General features: G+C 41.1%; 1 protein-coding gene across 1 annotated transcript; it reads right to left on the bottom strand.

The window, feature by feature from the left end:
* Positions 1 to 4,203: 4,203 nt before the first annotated feature.
* Positions 4,204 to 21,096, bottom strand: LOC102784244 (lysyl oxidase homolog 4). Its single transcript, XM_087841973.1, has 14 exons — positions 20,829 to 21,096; positions 20,064 to 20,737; positions 19,244 to 19,455; positions 13,476 to 13,514; positions 13,172 to 13,379; positions 11,414 to 11,594; positions 9,864 to 10,018; positions 9,611 to 9,778; positions 8,971 to 9,133; positions 8,611 to 8,854; positions 7,640 to 7,755; positions 7,141 to 7,277; positions 4,441 to 4,552; positions 4,204 to 4,348 (listed from the first exon to the last, which is right to left on the bottom strand). Exons 1-14 carry the CDS (start codon positions 21,094 to 21,096, stop codon positions 4,278 to 4,280), a joined length of 2,748 nt encoding a protein of 915 aa, XP_087698099.1. The 3' UTR covers positions 4,204 to 4,277.
* Between the last annotated feature and the right edge of the window lie 1,115 nt (positions 21,097 to 22,211).

Raw genomic sequence — 22,211 nt, 5'->3', positions numbered from 1 at the left:
GGCTTAACTTTTAAAGTACTGAAATGTTCAAATAAATGCATGAGCCATGCCAGTCTAAGTATATGCAGCTGGTACGGTGAAACTGCTCATTAAATCAGTTATTTCAGTCACTCTCTTCGCTAGCTAAGAATCTCTTCTGCAGGAACTTGTTCTTTTGTAGTAGCTGGTGATTTTTGAGCTGCTGGTAGTGAGACAACCATAGACTGCATATAAAAGATGAACATAGATGGGTGCTACTTCACAGCAGACTGTATCATATGTCATATAATTGTAGTAAAATTGCTCCAAGAGGAACCGACAACACAAACACATTAAAGATGTAAAGTCTATACAGAGATCGGCTACAGTGAGCAGCGAGGTCAATCAAAGCATACATTTCTCGAATTAAAAACAAGAAAGTTTTAGAAAATTTGGGGAGCAATAAGGTACAATGATTGAAACAATTTTTTGATTTAGGCTTTGAAAAAGTTGTTTTTATGACTTAACTTGGTAAATCTAACAGGGCAGTCTACACGATCGATTAGCTTCTGTAACCAGCCTCAAGTGGCCATCAATGGGACTGCAGTTTTTGGCACTACAACTATTGGGTATTAAGATGTGAAATGTAAAAAAAAGAGAGAATAGCAAATATTATTTTATGTTGATATGTCATCTATTAATTGTTAGACTTTATGCACTCATTGTTGGTTATAGACAGGTGTTTCTTGATCTTAGTGCACAGATGGCTCTTCTTGATGCCCAGTGCAAATGTGGACACATTTTCATAACAGACCTCCGTGTGTGCTGTTGTTCTTGCAGCTGGACTACATATAGAGTCTGTAGCTGCTCTTTACCATCATCGTGTGAGATCTGAACCCTGCCCATAATCTCATGTTTTACTGTGGCTTCACGAGGGGGTGATGCACCACAGAGCAGCCAACTGCCTCACACACAATCATTAGATTAACTACACAAACACAAGCCACAACTGAGAAAGTAGTGGTTTCAAGTGCCAACTCTACACAGAAATGCTACATGTTATGTCATGGAGCAAGTGAAGTGTGAGACATGGTCCAAATTAAGAAGTAATCTAATCTCCCACCACAGCAAAGGATCCTGGTGGTGAAGGGTTTCCTAGCACCAAACACTGTCAGCAAACATACTTTATATCACTCTCTTCCCTTTGTAAAAATTTGGCTTAGCAATGACACGTTTTCATTAACACCTGAAAAATCATTATGTTTTTGATTTATTCCAGTAATATTTTTAAGGTGCCATTTTGAAACAACAGGCAGCTTAGGGGCTTTTTACCTGTGGTGTCTTCTGTGTAATAAGCAGGAAATAGCATTGCAAAAAGCAAAAATACCTATTTCTCTAGGCATTTTTGCCTAGAGAAAAATCCAAAAATTTTGAAAAATATGAATAACCTATTAAAGCTAACTTAAAGAAGTGTGATTATTACCTGGAAATATCTCGGGTAATTTCTGTGGTAATAATTACCACATTATTACCCTCTTGTTTCCCCCTTGTTATCCTACTATTACTGCTTTATTACCGAGCTGTAATAGAAAGTGCTACCATTGTTTCTATTGAACAACTACACTGATCTGGATGCATCAGAGAGCAACTTGCAGTTAATATCTTACCCAGGGATAGTTGGTTACAGACTGGAGCAGACAGGGCTCAAACTACCAACCTTTTGATTAATAGATGACCTGCTCTACCTCATGAGCTATAGCCATATGAAGGCAGTAGAAATAAGGAGGCATTAAATAAAATAATACAGTGATAACAGAATGGTAATTTGCTTTGATGTCAAGAACCGCGTACATTGAAAAAGTCACAGTAGTGTCTTGGTTTCATGGAACAAATGGGTTGTATGATAATAAACACGTGAAGGTCTTGATAACAGGTCCAGACATTGGAGCCAGAAACACTGAAATGACTTGTTCAGGGAGTTATTTTTTGTTTTCAAATTTTCTAAAACTTACAGATCTAATTTACATGGGTTCAGACCTTTATCAGACCTTTACCAATCCCTCCACTCCACTGAGTTGATTCACTGAATTGATTGAAAATGGCAAATGCCGGCAGCACAGTCGTGCTAGCACTATTGCTTCAGTGTGTTAAGGAAGTGGTCCCCAACCCCCGGGCCATGGACCGGTACTTGTTCATGAGTTGTTTGGTACCAGGCCGCGAGAGTTGACTTTGGGTGTGAAATGAATGGTTTTCAGGGTTTTTATCAGTTTTATCTGGGGGTTTTTTTATCGGTTTTTACACGTGGGAAAACAAATTTCCCACCTGTGGGACTAATAAAGGTTATCTTATCTTATTATTTTATCTTTAGCATTATTTTTTTCATTAACTTGGTTTCCTGGGTCTCTTTCCGTGTGTTATGAATAAATCTTCTTTTTTTGATACCGGCTGTATTTTGTTGTATTTATCCGCAACACCTTAAAGCCCAGTCTGTGAAAATGTTGTCGGACACAAACTGGTCCGTGGCGCAAAAAAGGTTGGGGACCGCTGTGTTAAGGCTGTGGATTTGAATCTACTGGCTGGCTGGGGTCCTTATGTGTGGAGTTTGTATGTTCTCCCTGTGCCTGTGTAGGTTCTCTCTTGGTCTCCTGGCTTCCTCCCACAGTTCAAAGACGTTATGTTATTTTCTAATAACTTTATTTCATAATAACAAATTCTAAATTAGACATAAGTGCAAATGGTTGTCTGTCTCTCTGTGATCCCTGCAACACATTGGGTTCGCCCTACTTGGCCCCCTATGACGGCTGGGATATGCTCCCAGCCCTGAATCGCCCCCTGTGACCCTGAATCGGATAAGTTGAAGAAAATGAATAAATGGAAGGAGTGTCTACAGTCTGCTGATGCACTACCACCCCAGATGCAGTCACAATCTGCAATGCAGATTTGCATCATGTTTATGTCACCTTTACCGACTTTGTATTTGATTTTAATTTGCCACTTTATTTATATAGTTTTATATGGCACCAGCTCATAAAATGGAAAGAAAAAAGGCCAAAGTGAGTCATTTATTTAAAGCATAGCCTATGTAATGTGACAGAGGGCAACTGTGAGAATTTCCAGTGTTTCTATGTATTCCTCAGTGGAAATATGGTGGAAACAACAATAAAACGCCGCTTAGCTCACGCTCCTAGGAAAAGGATGGGAAACCCAGCAACTTTAATCATCTTAGATCTTTTTAAAATCTGCTGAAGAAGCTGAAGCAACTTGATTAGACTTGCATAAGGCACTGTATGAACTTCAAGAATCTCTTTTAGCCTATTAGGCAATTCTCCAAACCGTCTACAGAAACTGTAACATTAACTCCGCTTAATTATTATTATATCCTTAAACACGGCCTAATTACTCTCAGCTTTCTGCATTATAAATGTCTGCGGTCAAATAATAATGCCTCAAATGACAGTTTTCAATCTGACATTTATTCTTTCGCTACCATTACCAAGTACTGACGCAATACTGTGGTACAACCAGATCTCGTCTGTTGTTCCCAATGTTAAACAGGTAAAGAACAAACAAAGTGGAGATAGTTATCATAATAAAATTAACAATACAAACAGCTTTCAACTCAAAAGTACATTAAAATTCTGCATAAATTAGAGACCTTAAGAACATTATTCCAGAGAGGTAATATAAAACTGTACATGACAATACATTTGCAATACATTACAATATTTATTCAAAACAGGCAAAATAGCACCATGAAAAATAAATCTCATTTAAAACCAAAGACCACACAGCTGTAACAATAAATGCTACATTTTGCAGTGTGATGATGGAAAGCACAGTAAGCAGGTACAGAGATTTATGGACTACAGTCTGGTGATGTACTGCAAAGTTGTTCTCATATGCCTTCATGTCATGACTTTCTTAACGTTGGTTACTTTTTAATCAAGGTAAGAGTTAAAACATCAAGTTCTGAAAATTGTAAACTATTGTATGTCTATTATGGTGTCATGATGCTTATGATATCTGACTTTAATGTGTTTTTTTTCTTGTTTAAACATTTTTTTTCCCTTTAATCTCTTTGACTTTCTAACAACAAAACTCATTGCTGATCATAATCAGTCACAGGATACTGTTTTTCATTTTTAATCAAGTCACTCCATCCCTCCCAAATCATTCCTGTGTACAGACCCTCCTCTCTCTGATCCCCACCTCTTTGTTTACTGGCAAGTAATTATCATTCACCCTCCCTTCCCATACATGTTGAGGTGTGGTGAGGAGTTCTACAGTTGTTCTGTTAACAAATTTGGGTCTCCCATAATTCACAGGAAGTTGTTGGAGATCTGACGCTGGTGGTCGAACAAGTCCTCCGCCTCAGCGCTGTAAGCGTCGCCTGATAAAAACACAACAAAGAAGAGAAGTGTCTTACACAGAATCAGTCAGGAAAGTATTGAAACAGAGAGAATTTAGTAAAAGACATGTTACCTGCATGGCATCCGAACATGTAAACCCGAGCTCCATCGTACTTGCAGCGGCAGCGCATCACATTGTTCTGGAAATCAGACTCAGCCATGTCTAAAGACGGGTTCACATCCACCTGAGTAAGAAACAGGACAGATGATTAGACTGAAAGTCAGTCATCTTCATAACAAATAGAGTTTCATTTTGAAACAGAAGAATTATTTTAAAAAAAAAAGGACAAAGTAATCCTTTTGCTAGATGGAGAAAACGGCATCACTATAATTCACCAGCAGCCCCTGTTCTTGCTTTAGATGCTCTAGATTTGATTACCACCACCACCACAAACAACAACAAAAACAAATAACCTACTTCTGTATACTGTAATGGCTCGTACATAACTACAACCTTCCCTATGTCTTTTTCAAAGATTGTACTGCAATTTGTGGCTGCATTGTACATAGTGTCTCGACAGTCTTTGAACCACTGCAAGCATTTAGAGTATCCCAGGTTATCACTGCGATACACGGAACATTATATATCCACCATCAAAGCTCGAAATCTGCATTAAACACACAGTTAGGAGGGGTTTAGTTACACATATGATAACGAGGATGTTTTACCACGTTTTCATTTAATATTTATTATAGTGGAAAAATTGACTAAACTTATTTAAGTAGCACCAATTAATTTCAAATCAAAGAATTTCATGCATCGTGCTGTCTTGCACATTTCTGATAATGCTCTGCTATGTTAACATTTTTTAACAACTACTTTATGTATTGGTAAGACTGTATACTTCATGTGCACAATTTACTCAGGCCATGTGTCTTCTTTTTCTTCTTCTTTGTATTGTTATTATTTAATGCATGTATATTAATCATGTAGCTAGAGTTGGGCAGCTGTTAGTTCAGTTTATACTGGAAATACGGGTGGGTGTTTGCATGGGACTGATAGTAAAAGCAACATTCTGTCTAGACTTGAAATGCTGCAAAGGGTGTCTTTTAATAAAGTAAGGGAGTGAGTGTGAAAGTAGCAGTTCTCCTCAGATAATTTTGAAACAGGAGGTTTTCATGGGGCCCGACTGAGAAGCCACAGGATTATTGTTTTCACCTTTTCTATATGACCAGTGATGTTATATATTTTGGGTTCAAGCGATGCATGACATCACTTTCCACTGCTATCTCTGTAGAGGACAAAAGACCCAGAAAGGCAGATGACAGTGTTGGGTTTGGATTCAAGTCGCAGCCTACCATTAGACTGTAACCATGGTTGGTTGCCATGGTTTGTTGTTTTCCACCCTGTCTGTCTGCCATATATAAGGAAAGCACACAAATGAATTTTCCTGGTGCACACATCAAACAGATAACGTGACCACATATTCAATAAAGCAACCCACTTTCATTTTTTACATACTGTATAAATTTTGTGGTTACAATTATATTCACAGACAAAGATTTAAGATGCAGAATTTTCATAATTATGAATTTATAATGTGCAGTATTATATATATATATATATGTACATTACAACTGGTCCTAAAAGCACATTGGGACCAGCCAATGATGTCAGCACATATTTTGTAAAACACCACGTTAACTTAGTGGTAGCTGATATCCCATTAAATGCTCTTGTAATAATGTGAAACAAAGGGCCCTTAGCCTGTTTTACAGAACAATGAAAGGCTGTCACAGTCATGTAAAAGACTATGAGGTTGTGTCGCTGATTTTTAAATAACAACCCAATAAGGAGTAATCAGGCTGAGGTGGACGTGACTCATCAGCTTAATGTATGGTCTTAAAAATGTCGGCCACGCTGTGAATCACGGTGAAGGCTGCACAAGAAAAAGCAAGCCTCTACGCCCTTCCTTAATCTCTCACTTCTTACACAAATTTATGAGCAGCTCAGCTACTGTTACGCCACAATCCCGACCACAAAGTGCTGCATCGTGGCAGCACTGCATCTGTGCTTTATGTGGGTTTATCTCTCAAGAAGTGGCTAGTCACATGTGCGCAGGCTCATGTGGACACAGAAGGACCACTCCTGTGTGTCGTTTACATAAAGTCCACGTAGGCACATGCAAGTCTAACTCTGGCATCTTGATTTCATGTAAACATCGTTGCTTTTCTGCCACTAAAATGTCCAGAAAAAAATAGAACAAATGACAGAGAGAACAAGAGGACAGATGAGAAGGTCACCACACAGCGGCACACGGCATGTCTAGAAACAGACGTGATAGAGCACGAAAACTTGTACAAATGCAAAGTGCTGACAGAGCTTTTCCACCGCCAATAAGTCCGTACTTTCTAAGAGGGTGGACTAATAGCAGGTCTACTTTCTATATAAATCCAGACTAAATTCACTTTCTCTAAATACACACACACCCTTGAAACTACATATATACTGTACACCTGAATGGCTGGAAACACAGCCAAGAGCCACTTAGCTAAAATTATAGTGTTTTATCTGTGCTTTTATCTCATGTGTGCCTTCAGATGTTGAAACACAAACGTCTGTGTTTGCTCTGCTCTCTATTTTGCTTTCATGCCTGATCTGAGAAGTTGTGTAAGCTACTGAGATCACTGATGCTATTTCAGCATGAAGATTAAGTGTGGATTACTTTTTGTTCTGCACTTTCACTGGACTAGCAGTTTCACCATGAGCTCAGCACAAAGTAAACAAATTAGTCAAGCGATAATATATTTTTGTGTCTTAAAACAAACTGACCTGAAAGATGTATTCACCAGGTCGTATGTCTGTGATGTCCACCCACTGACAGTCAATGTCATGCCGGTAGGTGTCCCAGCAGCCGACTGAGATTCCCTGTTGTCCCATGTTATAACAGGAATATCGCTTATGGAGACCTAAAGGGACAAAAAAATAGTTGGAGAGACTTTAAACGTAAATTTTCTTTGCTGTCAGTCGCTGTGGATTTGAGGTCTGAAGTTAAAATAACATGATTTATAAAACAAGTCTTTTTTGGCGTTTCCTCTAAATGAATAGAAAGGATCTGCATAAAGCTGTCTGGCCTCTCTGAAACCAAGATCTATTTAGGCTTGGCTTCTGATCTTACAGCCTGACTTTGAGCACTCATTATAGGATTTCAACTTTGCATTTTTATGTATTCTCGATTCTTTCTTGTCTGTCACGATTCTGCTCTTTTTTGTTTTCACATTTCCACACAAAGAACAAATGAATGTATTAGTAATCTCTATTAATATCTTACCATCAGGACAGTAGGTGTCCTCCAGACAGAAGCTGGCTTTGTGACCTTCAGCTACCTTCGTCCCATTGAGTGTGAGCAGATCATAGTGGGTAAACACCTCAATGCTGTGGTAGTGTCTGAAAGAAGGCAAATAAACAATGAAATACATAAAAAAGAGAGAGAACAAAACTAAGACAGACTTGCTGCTGTTTTATTTCCCAACTACACAATCTCTGGACAAGAATCCTTGCGTCAACTTGAAATTCAGCAGCTATAAATCCTGTTATGTTGATCTTAAGGCGTCAGACGAACACAGGAAAAAGTTGTAAAAAAGCAAAAGAGAACAGACAGATATCAGTTTGGTGTCCTCTCATTACACAACCATTCCCAGAGCAAACCCTATCAAAACTCAAAGTCAAACCATGTGTTCTCTGGTCGGGGAGGTAGTGATTGGGTTGTGGCTGGGAGACACAACGAGCCGTGCCTCTCGTTTTGGGACACACAACCACAACCGCCAAGATAAGAAGCCAGGCTGCTCTGAGTGCAGTCATGGCTCTGACTCTAACAATTGGGTGACCAGTGAGAAGGATGTTTATTGTAAACAGTACTTTGGAGGATAAAACATTATGTTCATTGTGCTAAATAACAGACTTTTATACATGTTTCGCTATTTATAGTGCAAAACCCAGTGATCCAGTTTCACTTACTAAATCTTAATGTCCCATTTATCTTTCCCTGCTGACATTTAATTTTTTGACCTCTGCTAGCAACTGTGTTTTCTATAAAATGCTTTTGTTTTGCATCACCTCATAATGCCCTATGCCGCACCATAGAGGAGGTTATGGTACTTTTCTTTTCCAGCCAAAGACTGCAGCACATAGTTACTCCCTATCTGCTTGGAGGCATAAAATAAGCAGCTACAGTTTTAAATGAAAACCTTGAAGCTCAGTTAAATGGCACATTGGCTTCTAAATGGCTGCTTTAGTTCTTACCTGTGGCACTGGTGCCATACCCAACTTTCTCTTGGGGCTCGTGGTCGGAAGTCGGCACGACCCATGTTCATAATGCGGGAGGAGAAGCGCAGCAGGCGGCGGTGTCCGTAGGGCCAATTCATTCTGGCGGCAGAGGAAGACAGGCAGTTTTCCTCGTTAGCACAAGTCAGAAGGTGAAGAGGCCGATCCTCGATGTAAGCAGTCTCTTGGACGAGCTGTGCATCCAGTACAAGGTCAGGAGCAGCTGCATGAATCAAAGAGTTTTATTGTTAAGTTTCCCTTCCAATTTGGCACTGTACTGTACTGGAAACATCACTAAAAGTGCAGTTGTGTCCACATGTTTGCCAGTTCTAGACTTACTTTCTACACATGTGACTCCTGCTGCCCTGCCATCTCCCCCTCTTGGACAGTAGATGTGTGCATTTCTGCGGCACTGCTGAATAGACATCTCAGTGCCAATGCAATGTGTCCCACTGAGCAACACCTCACCAGCATCTGCGGATCCAGGCCAGTACCAAGTCTCCTGCACAGAAGAAAAAATATTCAAAGAAAAATCCCCAGAGGTCATTTGTGCTTTGTGAATTGTGAAAAATGGCACAGCAGAAGGCAAATAGGAGCTTCTGCTGCAAACAGAGAAGCACCATTTTTTATAGGATCTATCAGTACATATTATCACATTTTCCACTCTTTTTCACAATTTTGAAACTGCCTGTTAAATGTTCTCAGTGGCCTTTTCCATGCAAAAGTCTATTTTCAGTTTGTTTGCTCTGCGACTTTCTCCCAATCTCTCTTCGGCTTACTTTCCCTCTTTTATTTTCAGTGCGCTGGAAGTGGACGTCTGAGAAGCCTGTAATTACCTCAGGCCTCAGTAATAACACAGCACAGGCACACAAACAGTAGGATGGAGAGAAAGCGGGGAAATGGGAGCACACATAACAAAAGCTTAGAGACAAAAAGGACGGAATCAGAGGAAAACATCAACAAAGCTGCTTTTTTCCACCTGATGAGCACTTGAGGCAAAGCCCAAGCCCAGCTGACGACAGACCACCATGGCCTCATTCAGGCCCCAGTTTTCACTGCAGACAGAGCCCCAGCGTTTCACTCCTCCGATTTCCATCAGCACCTCCACACGGCCCGCCGATGGTTCTCTGCCTCCTGCCAGACGCACCTAAAAGTGAAAGGAGCAAGAAAGTGTTTCCTGTTGTATGCTTAAATGTTGATATGTGTGTACTTTGTTTGTGTGGGTTTCTCACCGTGGCCTCCATTCCAGTTTTTGGGACGTTGCAGCGGACTGCCACATCCTGGCTGTGTTTGCAGGTGTAAAGAGGCACTGGTCTGGAGTGGCACTCGGTAATTGACTTCTCCCTGCCTGTGCACTGGACGCTGTTCATGTGGATGAGACCAGTACCTACAGCATAACGGAGTAGCAGTTGACAGATTGCAAATTAAAAGAGCGACACAAACATAAAAGTCCCTGAAACCTGATGGCTCAAGTGTAGCAGATGAGCAAAGAGAAGGATTAAAAGCTCAGACATGAATGGGACCTGTGATGTGGCTCTGAAAGCCAAATTACGGTACACTCCGTCATGCACGTTGCACACCAGGGCTGCTCTTTATAACTCAAAAATAGATGTCAAAATAGCAAAATGGAGCAAAATCTTTGAACACATCTATGTTTGCGTAGGTGTATGGGGCCCAGGGTAAAGCCCATTAAAGCCCTATAATTTAGTCTTAAATAGCTAATGATGTCATAAAACCTAGTTTTGAGTTGCTGTTCTCTTCTGACTGCAGAACCATGGGACCTCACATGGACTCGTGCCTTATATGTTTACACAACTCATAAACTAGCATACGACGCTAAAAGGCACAATGCCCCATGCTAAAATGTAACCATAGCACCTAGTTTAATAGAGCCTTTAAAGTAACACTCACATGCTTTCCATGAATTACTTAATTAAGTAAAGTAGAGAGAAGGAAATGCTCCCACCATTATAGGACATGCTATGTGCTTATTTGGGCAGAAAGATAATGGGAGGAAATAAATGTGATTACAGAGTTACTGCAGAGGTATGGCAAGAAAAAGTGTCAGTGTGAGAAAGGGCCTATTTTGTTTCCTGGCTGAAAAAAGCATTACTGCCAGACACTTTGGTGGCTATATTTTTACGCCCACAACAAAAGCATTACTATTATAATTACAACTGAATGTTTGGTCTTACTCAGCACTGATTGCCTGACATCCCAGTTTTAAAGCTGCGCTAACTTTTCACATACATATATGTTTATTTTGACAACAACACATGCAGTTTTTTTCATCGGTGGAACTTCATAGCATTGTTTACACTCGTCTAAGTGGTCATGGGTAAAGTTCTTCAACAATCAGCTTCTCTGATAGAAGTGGAAGCGAGGCAGTAAATATTTTCTCTGGGTTTATTTGTCTGCTCAGGTCCACGATTCTCTGAGTGCAGCAACAGACATTTAGATAGAAAAGTGTTTAGTTTAAAGGAATCGCTGAAATAAACTAATCATACTTAGGATGCACTGATTCAAAGTCTGCACCATATCTTTTATGGTTATCATATCAGCAGCTCGTGGCCTTTTTTAATCCTCTCTGTGATTTCATAAATGAGGTTATCTTTTTACTTAGGAATAAAGACAAATAAAACCTGCTTTTGGTTTTGTTCAAACACACAAACGTCTCCCACAGTGACCTTCCAAGTCATGGTGAATAAAGTTCACTGCACCAGAAAGACATCAAAGTACTGCTTGACTGTATGCAAACTATGTGTGTGGCTATGTATCTTACCCTGTCCCAGCTGAGCCTGGGTCAGTGCCTCTTTGGCAGTCCCAAAACCCAGCTCTCTGCAGACCACGCTGGCTGCAGGTAAGTCCCACAGATGGTCACATATGGTGCCCCACTTGCCTTCTTTCAGAACCTCAACGCGGCCCTCCCCGAGACGGGGCCCGGCCTTCAGACGCACAACAGACTGAAAGAAAAAAGTGCAAGTTTTAGTGAGGTGTTTCTGAATCAATTTGGAAATTTTATGTTTTATGCATGTTCACATTTGGATGCTACATTTTCTCATTAAACTCAGTTTCTTGCTGAAAAGCAAAGGGAAAGTGGACTCACTTGGACTCAAAAGGCATACAGTGCTTTGAACAAAATCTTTGCTCCCTTCCTGGTTTCTTAGTTTTTAAAAAACTGGTCAAATAAATGTTCAAATCATCAGACACGTTAATTTTAGACAAAGTTAACTCGAGTAAAAACAAAAGGCTTTTTTTTAAAACTATACTTTTATTTATTAAAGGAAAAAAAGCTACCTAGACCTCTATGAAAAAGTGACTGCTCCCTCTTATTAAATCATAAACTAACTGTGATTAACCATATTTTTTTAAAGCCGAGTTGAATCATGAATTGTCTTAAATATAACCTGTCTGACAACGCATCGTGCCAGGAGCTACAGAAACTTAAAAACAGCAGAGAAACATATTCAGTCAGTCTTTTAGTCTGCAAGGGTCACAAAGTCATTTCTAAGGCTTTGGGACTCCAGTCAACCATAGAGAGGGTCATTATCCACAAATGGAGAAAACGTGAAACAGAAACCTTCCCAGGACTGGCCGGCCTCAAAGAAATGAGTCTTTGCATCAATGACTTATTCAGGAGGTCACAAAAGAACTCGCAACAACATTATTCACAAAGGGTGAGCTGGCTTTGGATAGCTTTTCCCCTTCATCATTGAAATACTGCATTTGTATTCACTCATGTTTGTCTAATATTAAAATTTGTTTAGTGTTAGGTGTGACAAATATATAAAAAAAATAACTAAAAAAAATAACTAAGAAATCAGGAAGAGGGCAAATACTTTTCACACCTATAAGAAGACTTTTGCGTAAAGGTATGTGCTCAAAGTATTTCTCGGTTTCAGACTGTGACCCCTGTGATTTTGTACAGATAAAAAAATACCTACAATATGTACATGGTCAACTGGCAGGGAAAATTAAGCAGGATAATATTAGTCATAGTAACCCAGTAATTGTATACAAAAGTGTCTCTTGCCACCAAGGAAGACGGAGCAGTGGGGGGGCCTCTGAGGCCAAAAGCTGATTCATACACACAGAGTATACCATAGAGTATACCATAGAGTATACCATAGAGTATACTATAGGCCCTTTATATAGAACTTCCTTGTTACCACTACATGGAGACCATACTGTATGTAATGTGATAAAAATCTTCTTATTTACCACTTAAAAAGAAAACCACTGAGCATTTTTCCCAAAAGACTTAAGCTGCGTCCACACTGGAAGTGATTCACTTGGGACGTATTACTTTGAAGCAAATGTTTGAAGTGCTGGGTGCCTAGGTAAATCTGGCCTGGGTATATTTCATATATCAGACTGCAGCATCTTGTGACATTGAGAAAAGTAGATCACCCGTAGTTTTTTACAGTAATTTGCCTTCTGTGGTCTCTGGTCACCAAACTAGTTCCACTGTAGACACAGCTTAAGGTTTTAATTTGAACACTTCCAGTCTGTATTTGTCATATTCCACCCCGACACTAACCGGCACTGCAGGCGGTGCAGGTGCTCTGCCATTACGCGCGAACTGGGATCCAGGTACACAACGGACCACGGCGTGCATGCCCCCCCTGCATGGGACATCGCTCCTGGCCAGGGACAGCAGGGCCTGACACTGTGACAAAGATGTTTCCACACCCTGACACTGCACCTTCTCCACCCAGTAACCCTTCTTACTGATCTGTGTCCTCAGCCTGAGTGATTCAAAGAAGAAATGGAATGAGACGACACATTATAACTATGATTTTGTGCTCGAGTTGTATCCTTTAAAAAGCAGATGCTGATTTTACCTGGAGGAAGGATCAGCCAGCTTGGAGTCCCACAGTTTCCTAAAACACAGAGAACATTATAGTCATGAATCTTCAGTCATGTGCATCTTTACATCGAGTAGACTAAACAATCTGCTGTCCTACATACTCCCACAGTCTACCCCTGTGCTTCTCCTGTACAGTCTCCTTTTCAGTCACCTTCTTGTTTCTTCCCTGAAATCCCTGCTTCTTCCATTCTGTTCATCAAAGGTTAAGTAAACCAGCTGAAACTATAAATATGAAGGAGACACAACATCCCTGACAGGGCATTTGTTCCCTAGTTAAACATTTGTCAGAAAGACAGAGAGGAGAAGATTTAGAATAACGGATAACAAAGTTTCCCTTTTCTTTCATTTTTCCTCTAAAACCATCCCCTCCTTCTTGTGTCTTTTTTAGAGCTTCTATTCCTACGTTCATGGGTATTTCAGTTTCAGTGTTTGCCTATATGTCTAGTGTGGACGTCTGGTTTGAGGAGTCCACGTGGAAAAGAAACTAAACATATGAATAGTTCACTATATATTAATCCCAGCGGGAATCCTTATTGAGGTCTGCCAACTTCAACAGGCTTTCCAAACTCTGTCTAGTTTTATGGGTATTACCTTAAACTAGAATCCAAAGAGGAAATATTGTCTATGCACAAAATGGGCTCCCTTAAATCTGGAAACAGACACATTAGCGCTGACCACTTGTATTAGACAGTGTGACCACAGACAGGTGCAGCGTGACTGACGCCCTTCATGAATGTGCCTGAATTAAATGACTCAAAACCAAGTATAACCAGGAGGAGTTTACACTAAAACCAGATTTGTGATGCAATTAAATATTTGGCATACTGGAAAAGGGAGATGTTTCCTCTCCGGGAGAACCTCGGTATCCTGCTTTTCCGAGTGCTTTCATGCACAGTCCCAATATTAGAAGAGAAATGTCTTTGATGCTGGAAGCACTTATAATGAAAACTAATAGAAATCCTGAGCCAGAAAACTACTGTGTGGAACATTTGCACCACAAGTCATTTACAGTCTAACAAAAGGCAGTCTGTGGAGGGAAAATGGTGTATATTTAAGCTCTTTTACAATAAAAGACATTTTCCATGCTCAGATAAGCATAAACTGTTGCATATTTTTATTTCTGATTTCCGCTGCAGTCCAGTGGTTATGAAATGTAATTTAGTCTGCAAGTTTGGTCACTAATGCTGGCCTTTTCTGCTAATAAATCCCTACAAACAACAGAAATGAGACACAAATCCTAAGTCGTTATGAGTTTTAGCTGCAATGGAAACAAAAAATTGATGTAGCATTTTTGGCGTCATTCAGCAGTTAAGAAAACTGTTTTCGACTTAGAGCTCTGTTTCTGTCGAACTGAAGAATGTACAGTATTCACTTGGTTGGCTGCTAATTGTGTCTGTTTCCTTTCTGCGCTGAGCAGGTATACAGCTTTATCAGGGGTCGTTTTTGTTCAAATAGCTGCAGACTGAAGCTGAAAACGGGTACAATAAAAGCAGTGAAAGCACAGTGGGAGGTAAAAATGGCAAAAACCAACACATCCTCAGACTGAAACAGCAGAATAGGTTGATTGTCAAGTGTCTGCAGAAATAAAATATATGAGTGCTTTCACATTTCCCACAGCAGCAGCACCTGCGAGGAAGTATAAAGACCAATAAAATCTATATCTGGAGATGGAGGATAGGACTGTGGTTTGACTCAGACACAAGACATTTAATCAGGGGACCTGAGATCCAACACTGTGTTTACCGTTTATTTGTTTCCAGGCACTATTCGGTTAAGTTTAGGCCCCTAAACTACTTGGTTGGGTTAACTAGAATTAAATGGTCTAGTAAACAATAACAATTAAATAACCACATCTTAGAAAACAAACTCGTTGCCCCAGATTTTAATGACAGAAGTAGTGACCACTTCTGTGACGAGCCTGAACATTTTACATGCACTTAGTGACACAACCAAGAGGTCCCCCCCACATAAACAGTGGCTGCTGAATGCTTTCAAAAAATTACCACGCTTGTAATTTCTCTGATCAGGTAGAAAACCACCTGCTGCCCATCACTGTGAGGAAATATTATTATATACAGTATGAAAATGTATTTTGTGACTTTATAGAAGCTTCTATTTTATTTCCTTGGCTTTATCTCCCCATGTGCTTGTGTAAGCCTATCTGTCTGTGTTTGCACCATATAAAATGTGTCACAACTCCGTGGTAAATCAAAATGGGAGAGACAGACTGCATGGGGGTGTTGGTTCATGGTCTGGAGGGGGCGGGGGTGAGAGTACTTCCCATATAATTGCCTGCTCTGCTTGGCAGTGTCTGCTTTGCGGTGAGCAGTAGCATGTTGGTTCACACACAGCAGACATGGAAATATGCACGTGCATATAGACTTTCCCAGCCTTTGTAAAAGCAAAGATCTTTAATATTCTGTAAAACTGCAGTTACGGCTGCATGCTGGGAAACATGGAACGAGTGATGTAAGAGTAAAGTATCCATGAGCTGGGCAACTTTTAGGAGCATCTCTTCACTAAACAGGAAGAGGAAATGCATGTTCTCTTCGATAGGTCTCAGCTGAGAGCTAAAAATGCAACGTGTGATGCTCTTTGTTGGATTGAAAACAGGCTGGAACTGAGTTAAGGCTTTAATGGCAGATAAGTGAACCACAGCAACATGCCTCAACGCAGCATACCAATTGTGATTGCTGTAGTACTGCTGAGGTCTTTTACTCAGGAGAAAACATTCTCCTCTGGATCCTCAGCTTAATGCTGTTTTTTTAATGAAACTCTGACCACACAATACCATAAGCCACAGCGGAGAGAGGAGCTGACTCTCAGGAAAACTGAGATAACATGTTATTATACTGCATGAATGCAAAGCTGCCTGACTGGAACAATTGGCTCACTGAAGAGGCAGCAGGTTGCCACACTGACTCCACAACAGCCCCTAATGGGTCCCGTCAACCTCCATGGAAAAAAAACCCCTCAAAGGGGTCATAATGATGTACTTTCCATGAAAAGCGGGGTTTAGCATAATTGCCTCCAAGGCATTAAACACGGTCTTTTAATAAACCGAAGCTGAGGATGGGAGAAAAAGGAGCAGGGGGTGAAAGTAAATTAGAAGAACTGAAGAAGTTAGTGTCAGCCTCAAAGAGAGTGTGGATGTTAGAAAAGAAGGGAGCTGTAAAATGGATTTAACACTTGCCTTTTGTAAGCACAGCAAAGTGGGGGAGTCTTTAAACATCTGTAAAAATGTGCTGAGCAACTTAACAGGCAGAGACAAAGGCAGTCACACCAAAAAAACAACCGCATGGTAAGAGGGGGATGTGCTGACACAGCAAAGGGTGTGCAGCAGGTTCTGCTGAGAGAATATTCTAGATTAGAGGATCGCGCAGACCATAATTACAGCTGCTCAAGTGGACACCAATCCCCAAAAAAGACTAGTCGTGGAAAACTGCCAGTGTAGTGTGTAGCACCAGAAAGAGGCGATGTGACTGCTGTCATGTCTGGATAAACAATAAGAAAAGCTTGGTGGTGTGCACAGAAACTCAAGGAATTATATTTATAATATATTTGTATTTGTTCAATGCAAATTTCATGATAATCCACTCAGTGTCGGTCAAGACATATCACTAAAACATAAAATAATGACTTAAAATTAAAGCCACGTAACCCCCAAACCCTTTGGGTCTTTATAAAAAGTAACAGGAATCATATTTATAGTCACTAAAATAATATTTTAGTCTGGACCAAAGGTACCGAGCAGCGCTGCCATCCCCATAGATCCTCTTTGCTAACATGGCTAAAATAGGCTCCTGCCATTAAGGAGAGACATAACACATCTACTTCTACCTCACTTAAAAAACATTCACCTACAAAATATCTGTTAAAACAGACGCTAATGCTCAACCTGATGCCACCTCCAACTGTTTACTGTTGGACAAAAATGTCTGCTCTATTCATCTCCCACGTAGCGGGGTGGAGGTTGACAAAAACAAACAATCTTTACACGAGCTGCTGCTCAGGCTCTTGGCACAGACACAAGATTTTTCTCCAGACAACTTTGAGATGTGTTTTTTTTTTCAGTGTTGTCCAGATTAGATTGGAACATTAGATTCCAAAAGTTGGACAACCAGACTTGTTTATGCTTTTTGACATTTGGTCACGTTTGGGTTCCAAATGTGACCAAATGTATCTACTTACGTAAAAGTGAAGACAAACTTCTGAAGCACTGGAGATAAGTCAGAAAGAAGACAGAGCGTCAGTGTTAGGCTGCTGGAGCTGCAGTGAATGGGACAGATGAGGTGAATAAGCCTGTGTCCTGCTGCTGAGCAGAGAGGAGCAAGACACATGGAGTAATTATTGGTGAAATGGAGAGAAGACACAGATGGTGTAGAACAGGCCAGCGGTCAGTACAGTCGTCCTGTTAGCCAAGACGTAAAAAGACCTCTGTGGGCAGCCAGAGGGACATATGGAGAGTTGTGTTTGCATGTGCGCAAGTGTATGTGCGCGCGTGTGTGTGTACTCTGTTTGCATGTTTATTTGTGTGAGCACGTGGATTTCGGACAAAGTTTATGCAAGGTCTGTGTGCGCGGAGGGCAGAATGTTTAAGCATGCACAAGTGTGTGTAAAGGCTTTGAAGGCTGCTGTAGGTGTTTTAGTGGGTATTTACAGCTAAAGTTAGACGAGACACTTGGATTTATGGGTATAAAATCAACAATTCAGCCTGGTATTATTTGTAGAGCAAAGGGTTTATGTTTAGGGAACAATTAAATAGTTATAAAAACACGCAGTTGGAAAAAAAAGTGAGATCTTTCACTTTTCTTAGTCATTATTGCATACATACTGGATCATTATTCCGGCGTTCCGAAAACCCGAGACATGTTTTAGTTGTGTTTCTCTGTATGTTTATTTAAATGCGCAATTGTGGAGAGGTGACATGTGTTCCCTGAGCCTGGGATCCCCACCAGGTGTGCTGTTTTCCTCCCACATTCAAATAATATGCATGTTAGGTTAACTGGTAATTCTAAATTGGCTGTAAGTGTGAATGTGAACCTGCATGTTTGGCCTGACTAGAATGAACCAAATAAAAAAGGAGGAGGGGGTCAAAGTATATTAATCACCTGGGAGAGCCTCCAAAACCTCCAAAACTTCTGCTCTCATAGTTACAGAAGCTGTTAAGTAAGTGTATGGCTGAAAAAAGTCATAATTACTAATGAATTCAGTAAGTGTGAGCTCTTAGTTCTTGTAAACATGCCACCTGGCATTCGCAGATGCTGCTGCGCACAGTTTTCACTGGATGATTCTTAATTGTATGAGATTAGAAACCATGTAAGGGAAGGTTTTAAGTAGAGAGACACACAAGATGAGTATGACGGTAATCTTGTTGTCTGGATCTGACATTAATAACATACTTTCTAGGACTATTTTAAAAGTCTGTGCTGAGACCAACTCAGCCAGTGGGGAAGACAGCCCTGGTGGACAGCCAGGCTTGGCTAATACCACTATGGACCTGTCATGCCAAGTGTGGTTATACTAATGACAGCGGTTGTGGTTAACCTCTACTACAGGGGGGTTGGAACAGCAATCCAGGCATGGGGCTGCCTAATCTGTGGAGGGATGTTAGTCCATTATACTTTTCCATCCCTTTCACTCAGACACACATACACACACACACACACACACATACACACATCCATTTCTATGTCTCTTTCCACCTCTGGTACTCTGCCTGGTCCACAGTCACATACTTACCGGTAGGCATTTTTCTCAAACGCTTCTGCTGCAGGGAATCCTAACATGCCACAGACGACACGGCTGCTGCTAAGGTCCCATCCACGATTACATACATGACGCCACTTCCCAGCATGCTTCACTTCCAGCACTCCCTCTGTGACCAGACCGCCGTGGCTGCTGGACAACACTGGCCGCAGACGAGCCTCCTCTAAGTGAACTCTCTCAGATCCCTGTTGACAGGAAAAAAACAGAACGGGCACTGATTTATCCCAAATAAATAATCATCGTTGTCTTTTTAGCTTCGCATCAACAATTCATTTAAAGGTTGACACATTGTCCTACTGTTTAAATAAGCATGAGCAGATAGCACACAATCAAGACAGGAATAACACGAGGAGATTCCTATGCGTCGTCTCTAATCATCCACATTAAATACTGTTGGCAGCAGGAAAGAAACTAACAGAGGTCGACAGAGTTTGTTTAACGTGTTGGGATATGTGTCATCGTGATTACAAAATGGTCAAGAAGTGTAAACTCGGCAAGTTGAAAAGAAGAAAAAATAAAGTCAAACAGCAGGGATAAATAGCAGAGTTTCCTCTGATCTAAAGTTTTTCCTTCAGAGGAAGAGCTATTGGTGGTTAAACTAAACTTCAGGCCATGGTAATTCATAAGAACTGGTTCTGGGGAAGGTCTGGTTTTAGGTTTGTCTCTAATTATACATGTCCACTGGCCTGTGGTTCCACAAATGACATTTCTGCAGAAGTCTGGCTAAAACTAGACTGGGTTGCTTCTTTGGTGTGCACTAGAGGTTGTGTGTATTGTGTGTGTGTGTGTTTACCTGTGTGTAGTATGCACCATTCTCCTCTCCTATGTCTGGATAAAGAGTTTCTGGTTCAACATGGTTCCCACTGAGCTGCTGATTCCTGTCACTCCTCCTCCCAGAGGGGATCTGGGATTCAGGCTGATATTGGGACTGCCTGATCACCCTCTCCTCTTCCTGTTGTCTCCTCGCCTGTGGACTTCTCCGTGCCGTTTCCTGTCTTTGCCTGTAAGCTTCACCATTTGCTAGACGTGAAAGTAACTGGTGCCCTTGTGGAGCAGCTGGGCTGACTTGGTTGTTGTCTCTTGAACCACCTCGATTTCGTCGCAAGATCTGGATCTCATGACCATTTTCTTGCGGGGAGATGTTGCTGCGGCGGGAAGAGACTGGGTTGCGATGGAGAGCAATCTCATGGCCTCTTTGAGAGGCAGGTGAGATGTGTGCTGGGCCTGGAGGTGGAGCTGGGGGCGACAGAGACTGTCTTGGTGACTGGTTTCTCTGTCTTTGCTGGTTGGAAGATGAAGGACTCTCTTCTACAGTCACAGCAGGGAAACCGGGTCTCCTTTCTGGGCTGCAAACAACTCCTAGATCCTCAGCATGGCTACAGTCATTGACCCCCCAACCATTGGAATGACATTCTGCAATAGAGGCCTCTGTGCCCCTGCAGCGCACATTGTCTAACCAGATCACACCTAACACAAGAAAGAGTAGCAAGTCATCAAATAAAGGGAAATCAATCAAGAGACTTGTATTTTAAAGCTTCACATTTTTGGCTGGACCTACCTTGTCCTTGGCCAAACCTGGCACTGTGTGCCCAGGTCAAGCTGCGCTGGAAGCCCAACTGCCGGCATATCACATTGGCCAGTTTAAGATCTACCTCATCATCACACACAGTGCCCCATGCGCCATTGTAGAGCACCTCCACACGTCCTTCGTTTGTACTGCGCCGGTTTAAGCCTGCAAGGCGTACATGGGCCTCCTGTGCATAAAGCGAAGGGGGGCAGAGGAGAAGCAGGACAAGGAGCGTAGACAAGGAGCTGAGCCACCGCATCCTGGTAGGGGGGGGAACAAAGAGTGAAACACAGGCTGATAGAAACATCAGCCTGATATCAGCTCAAAAGAGCAAAGCAGACAAGATGCTTGCAGCTCCCAAAATAAATGTTACCACAAAAATCTTCAAAATAACACAAAGCCATGGAAGTCACATTCCATAGTCTAACAGAACATATAATTAGAAACTTTTTCTTCAACCCTAATGGGACATTCCACAGTAAAATGAAAGATTGATAGATGTTTTTATCCTTTAAAATAATCAGAGTCATTTAAAGTACAGCGAGAGGTTTGAGAAACAGCCCGAACCAGTCAAGGCACAGGGAGCTAAAAGTAGCTTCTGCATCCAGCCAACGGAAATTCTGGCTTTCCGCAAACCCTCAAGTTTAGTTGCACGTATTAGGCCAACAGACACATAAGCAAATAAACATTGTCATAAAAATGCTCTCACACATAAATAGAGCAGCAGGTCTCCATCTGTGCGAGATGCTGTAGTTAATGAGCAATAATTACAACCTCTAAAATGTTTGTCTTCTAGCAGAGTAGCTAACTAGTGGTAAGGAGCAAGCTGTGAGGAGAAAGTCTAGAGGATGATAGATTTAGGAGTCAGACAAATTCTGCTTTGTGTATGGATCATGGGCCCTCATACATGAATGAGGATGACTTTAATTAGTTACAGAGATGAAATTTTCAGTTATTGAGGAAAAACACAATGAGAAAAAAAATGAAATAAAAAATAAACAGAAGGAGAGGAGAACAAAATAAAAATGCTGGAGAAAACTTACCTATCTGTTGATCTCAGCCTTGAGCTTCTGGAGGAAAGAAAGGAGAGCACTGGGGCAGTGAGCTTGGTCCTGCTGTCTCTATTCTCCTCTTTCCCTCCCTCTTTCTTCTTCTGTCACTCCCTCAGGTTGGCTCTCCATCCCTCCCATTTTATTCATTTAAGGAGTTTTTCCTTCCTCTGGTCACGTTTCTCCTTTCCAACACATACTGCCCGTCAAAGGAAATCTGGAAAAGGGAAACTGACCGTGGAAATCAATGAAAACATAAACAAATCAATGACTTTTATTCTCTCCTAGTCTCCCAGTGCATACATATGAATCAGAATACTTTATT

The sequence above is a fragment of the Neolamprologus brichardi genome, chromosome 6 (assembly GCF_056152115.1).
Source record: "Neolamprologus brichardi isolate AB-2024 chromosome 6, ASM5615211v1, whole genome shotgun sequence".
NCBI lineage: Eukaryota > Metazoa > Chordata > Actinopteri > Cichliformes > Cichlidae > Neolamprologus > Neolamprologus brichardi.
The sequence above is the reverse complement of the archived record's forward strand: the minus strand, read 5'-3'. Positions and strand labels throughout refer to the sequence as shown.

Coding starts and splice junctions, on each gene's coding strand:
- LOC102784244 (XM_087841973.1), bottom strand. CDS start 21,096: ATGCGGTGGCTCAGCTCCTTGTCTACGCTCCTTGTCCTGCTTCTCCTC. Junction 11,595..13,171: donor CTGCACCGCCTGCAGTGCCG/GTTAGTGTCGGG, acceptor TTTTTCTTTCAG/TCTGTTGTGCGTCTGAAGGC. Junction 9,779..9,863: donor AAACTGGAATGGAGGCCACG/GTGAGAAACCCA, acceptor TTTCACTTTTAG/GTGCGTCTGGCAGGAGGCAG.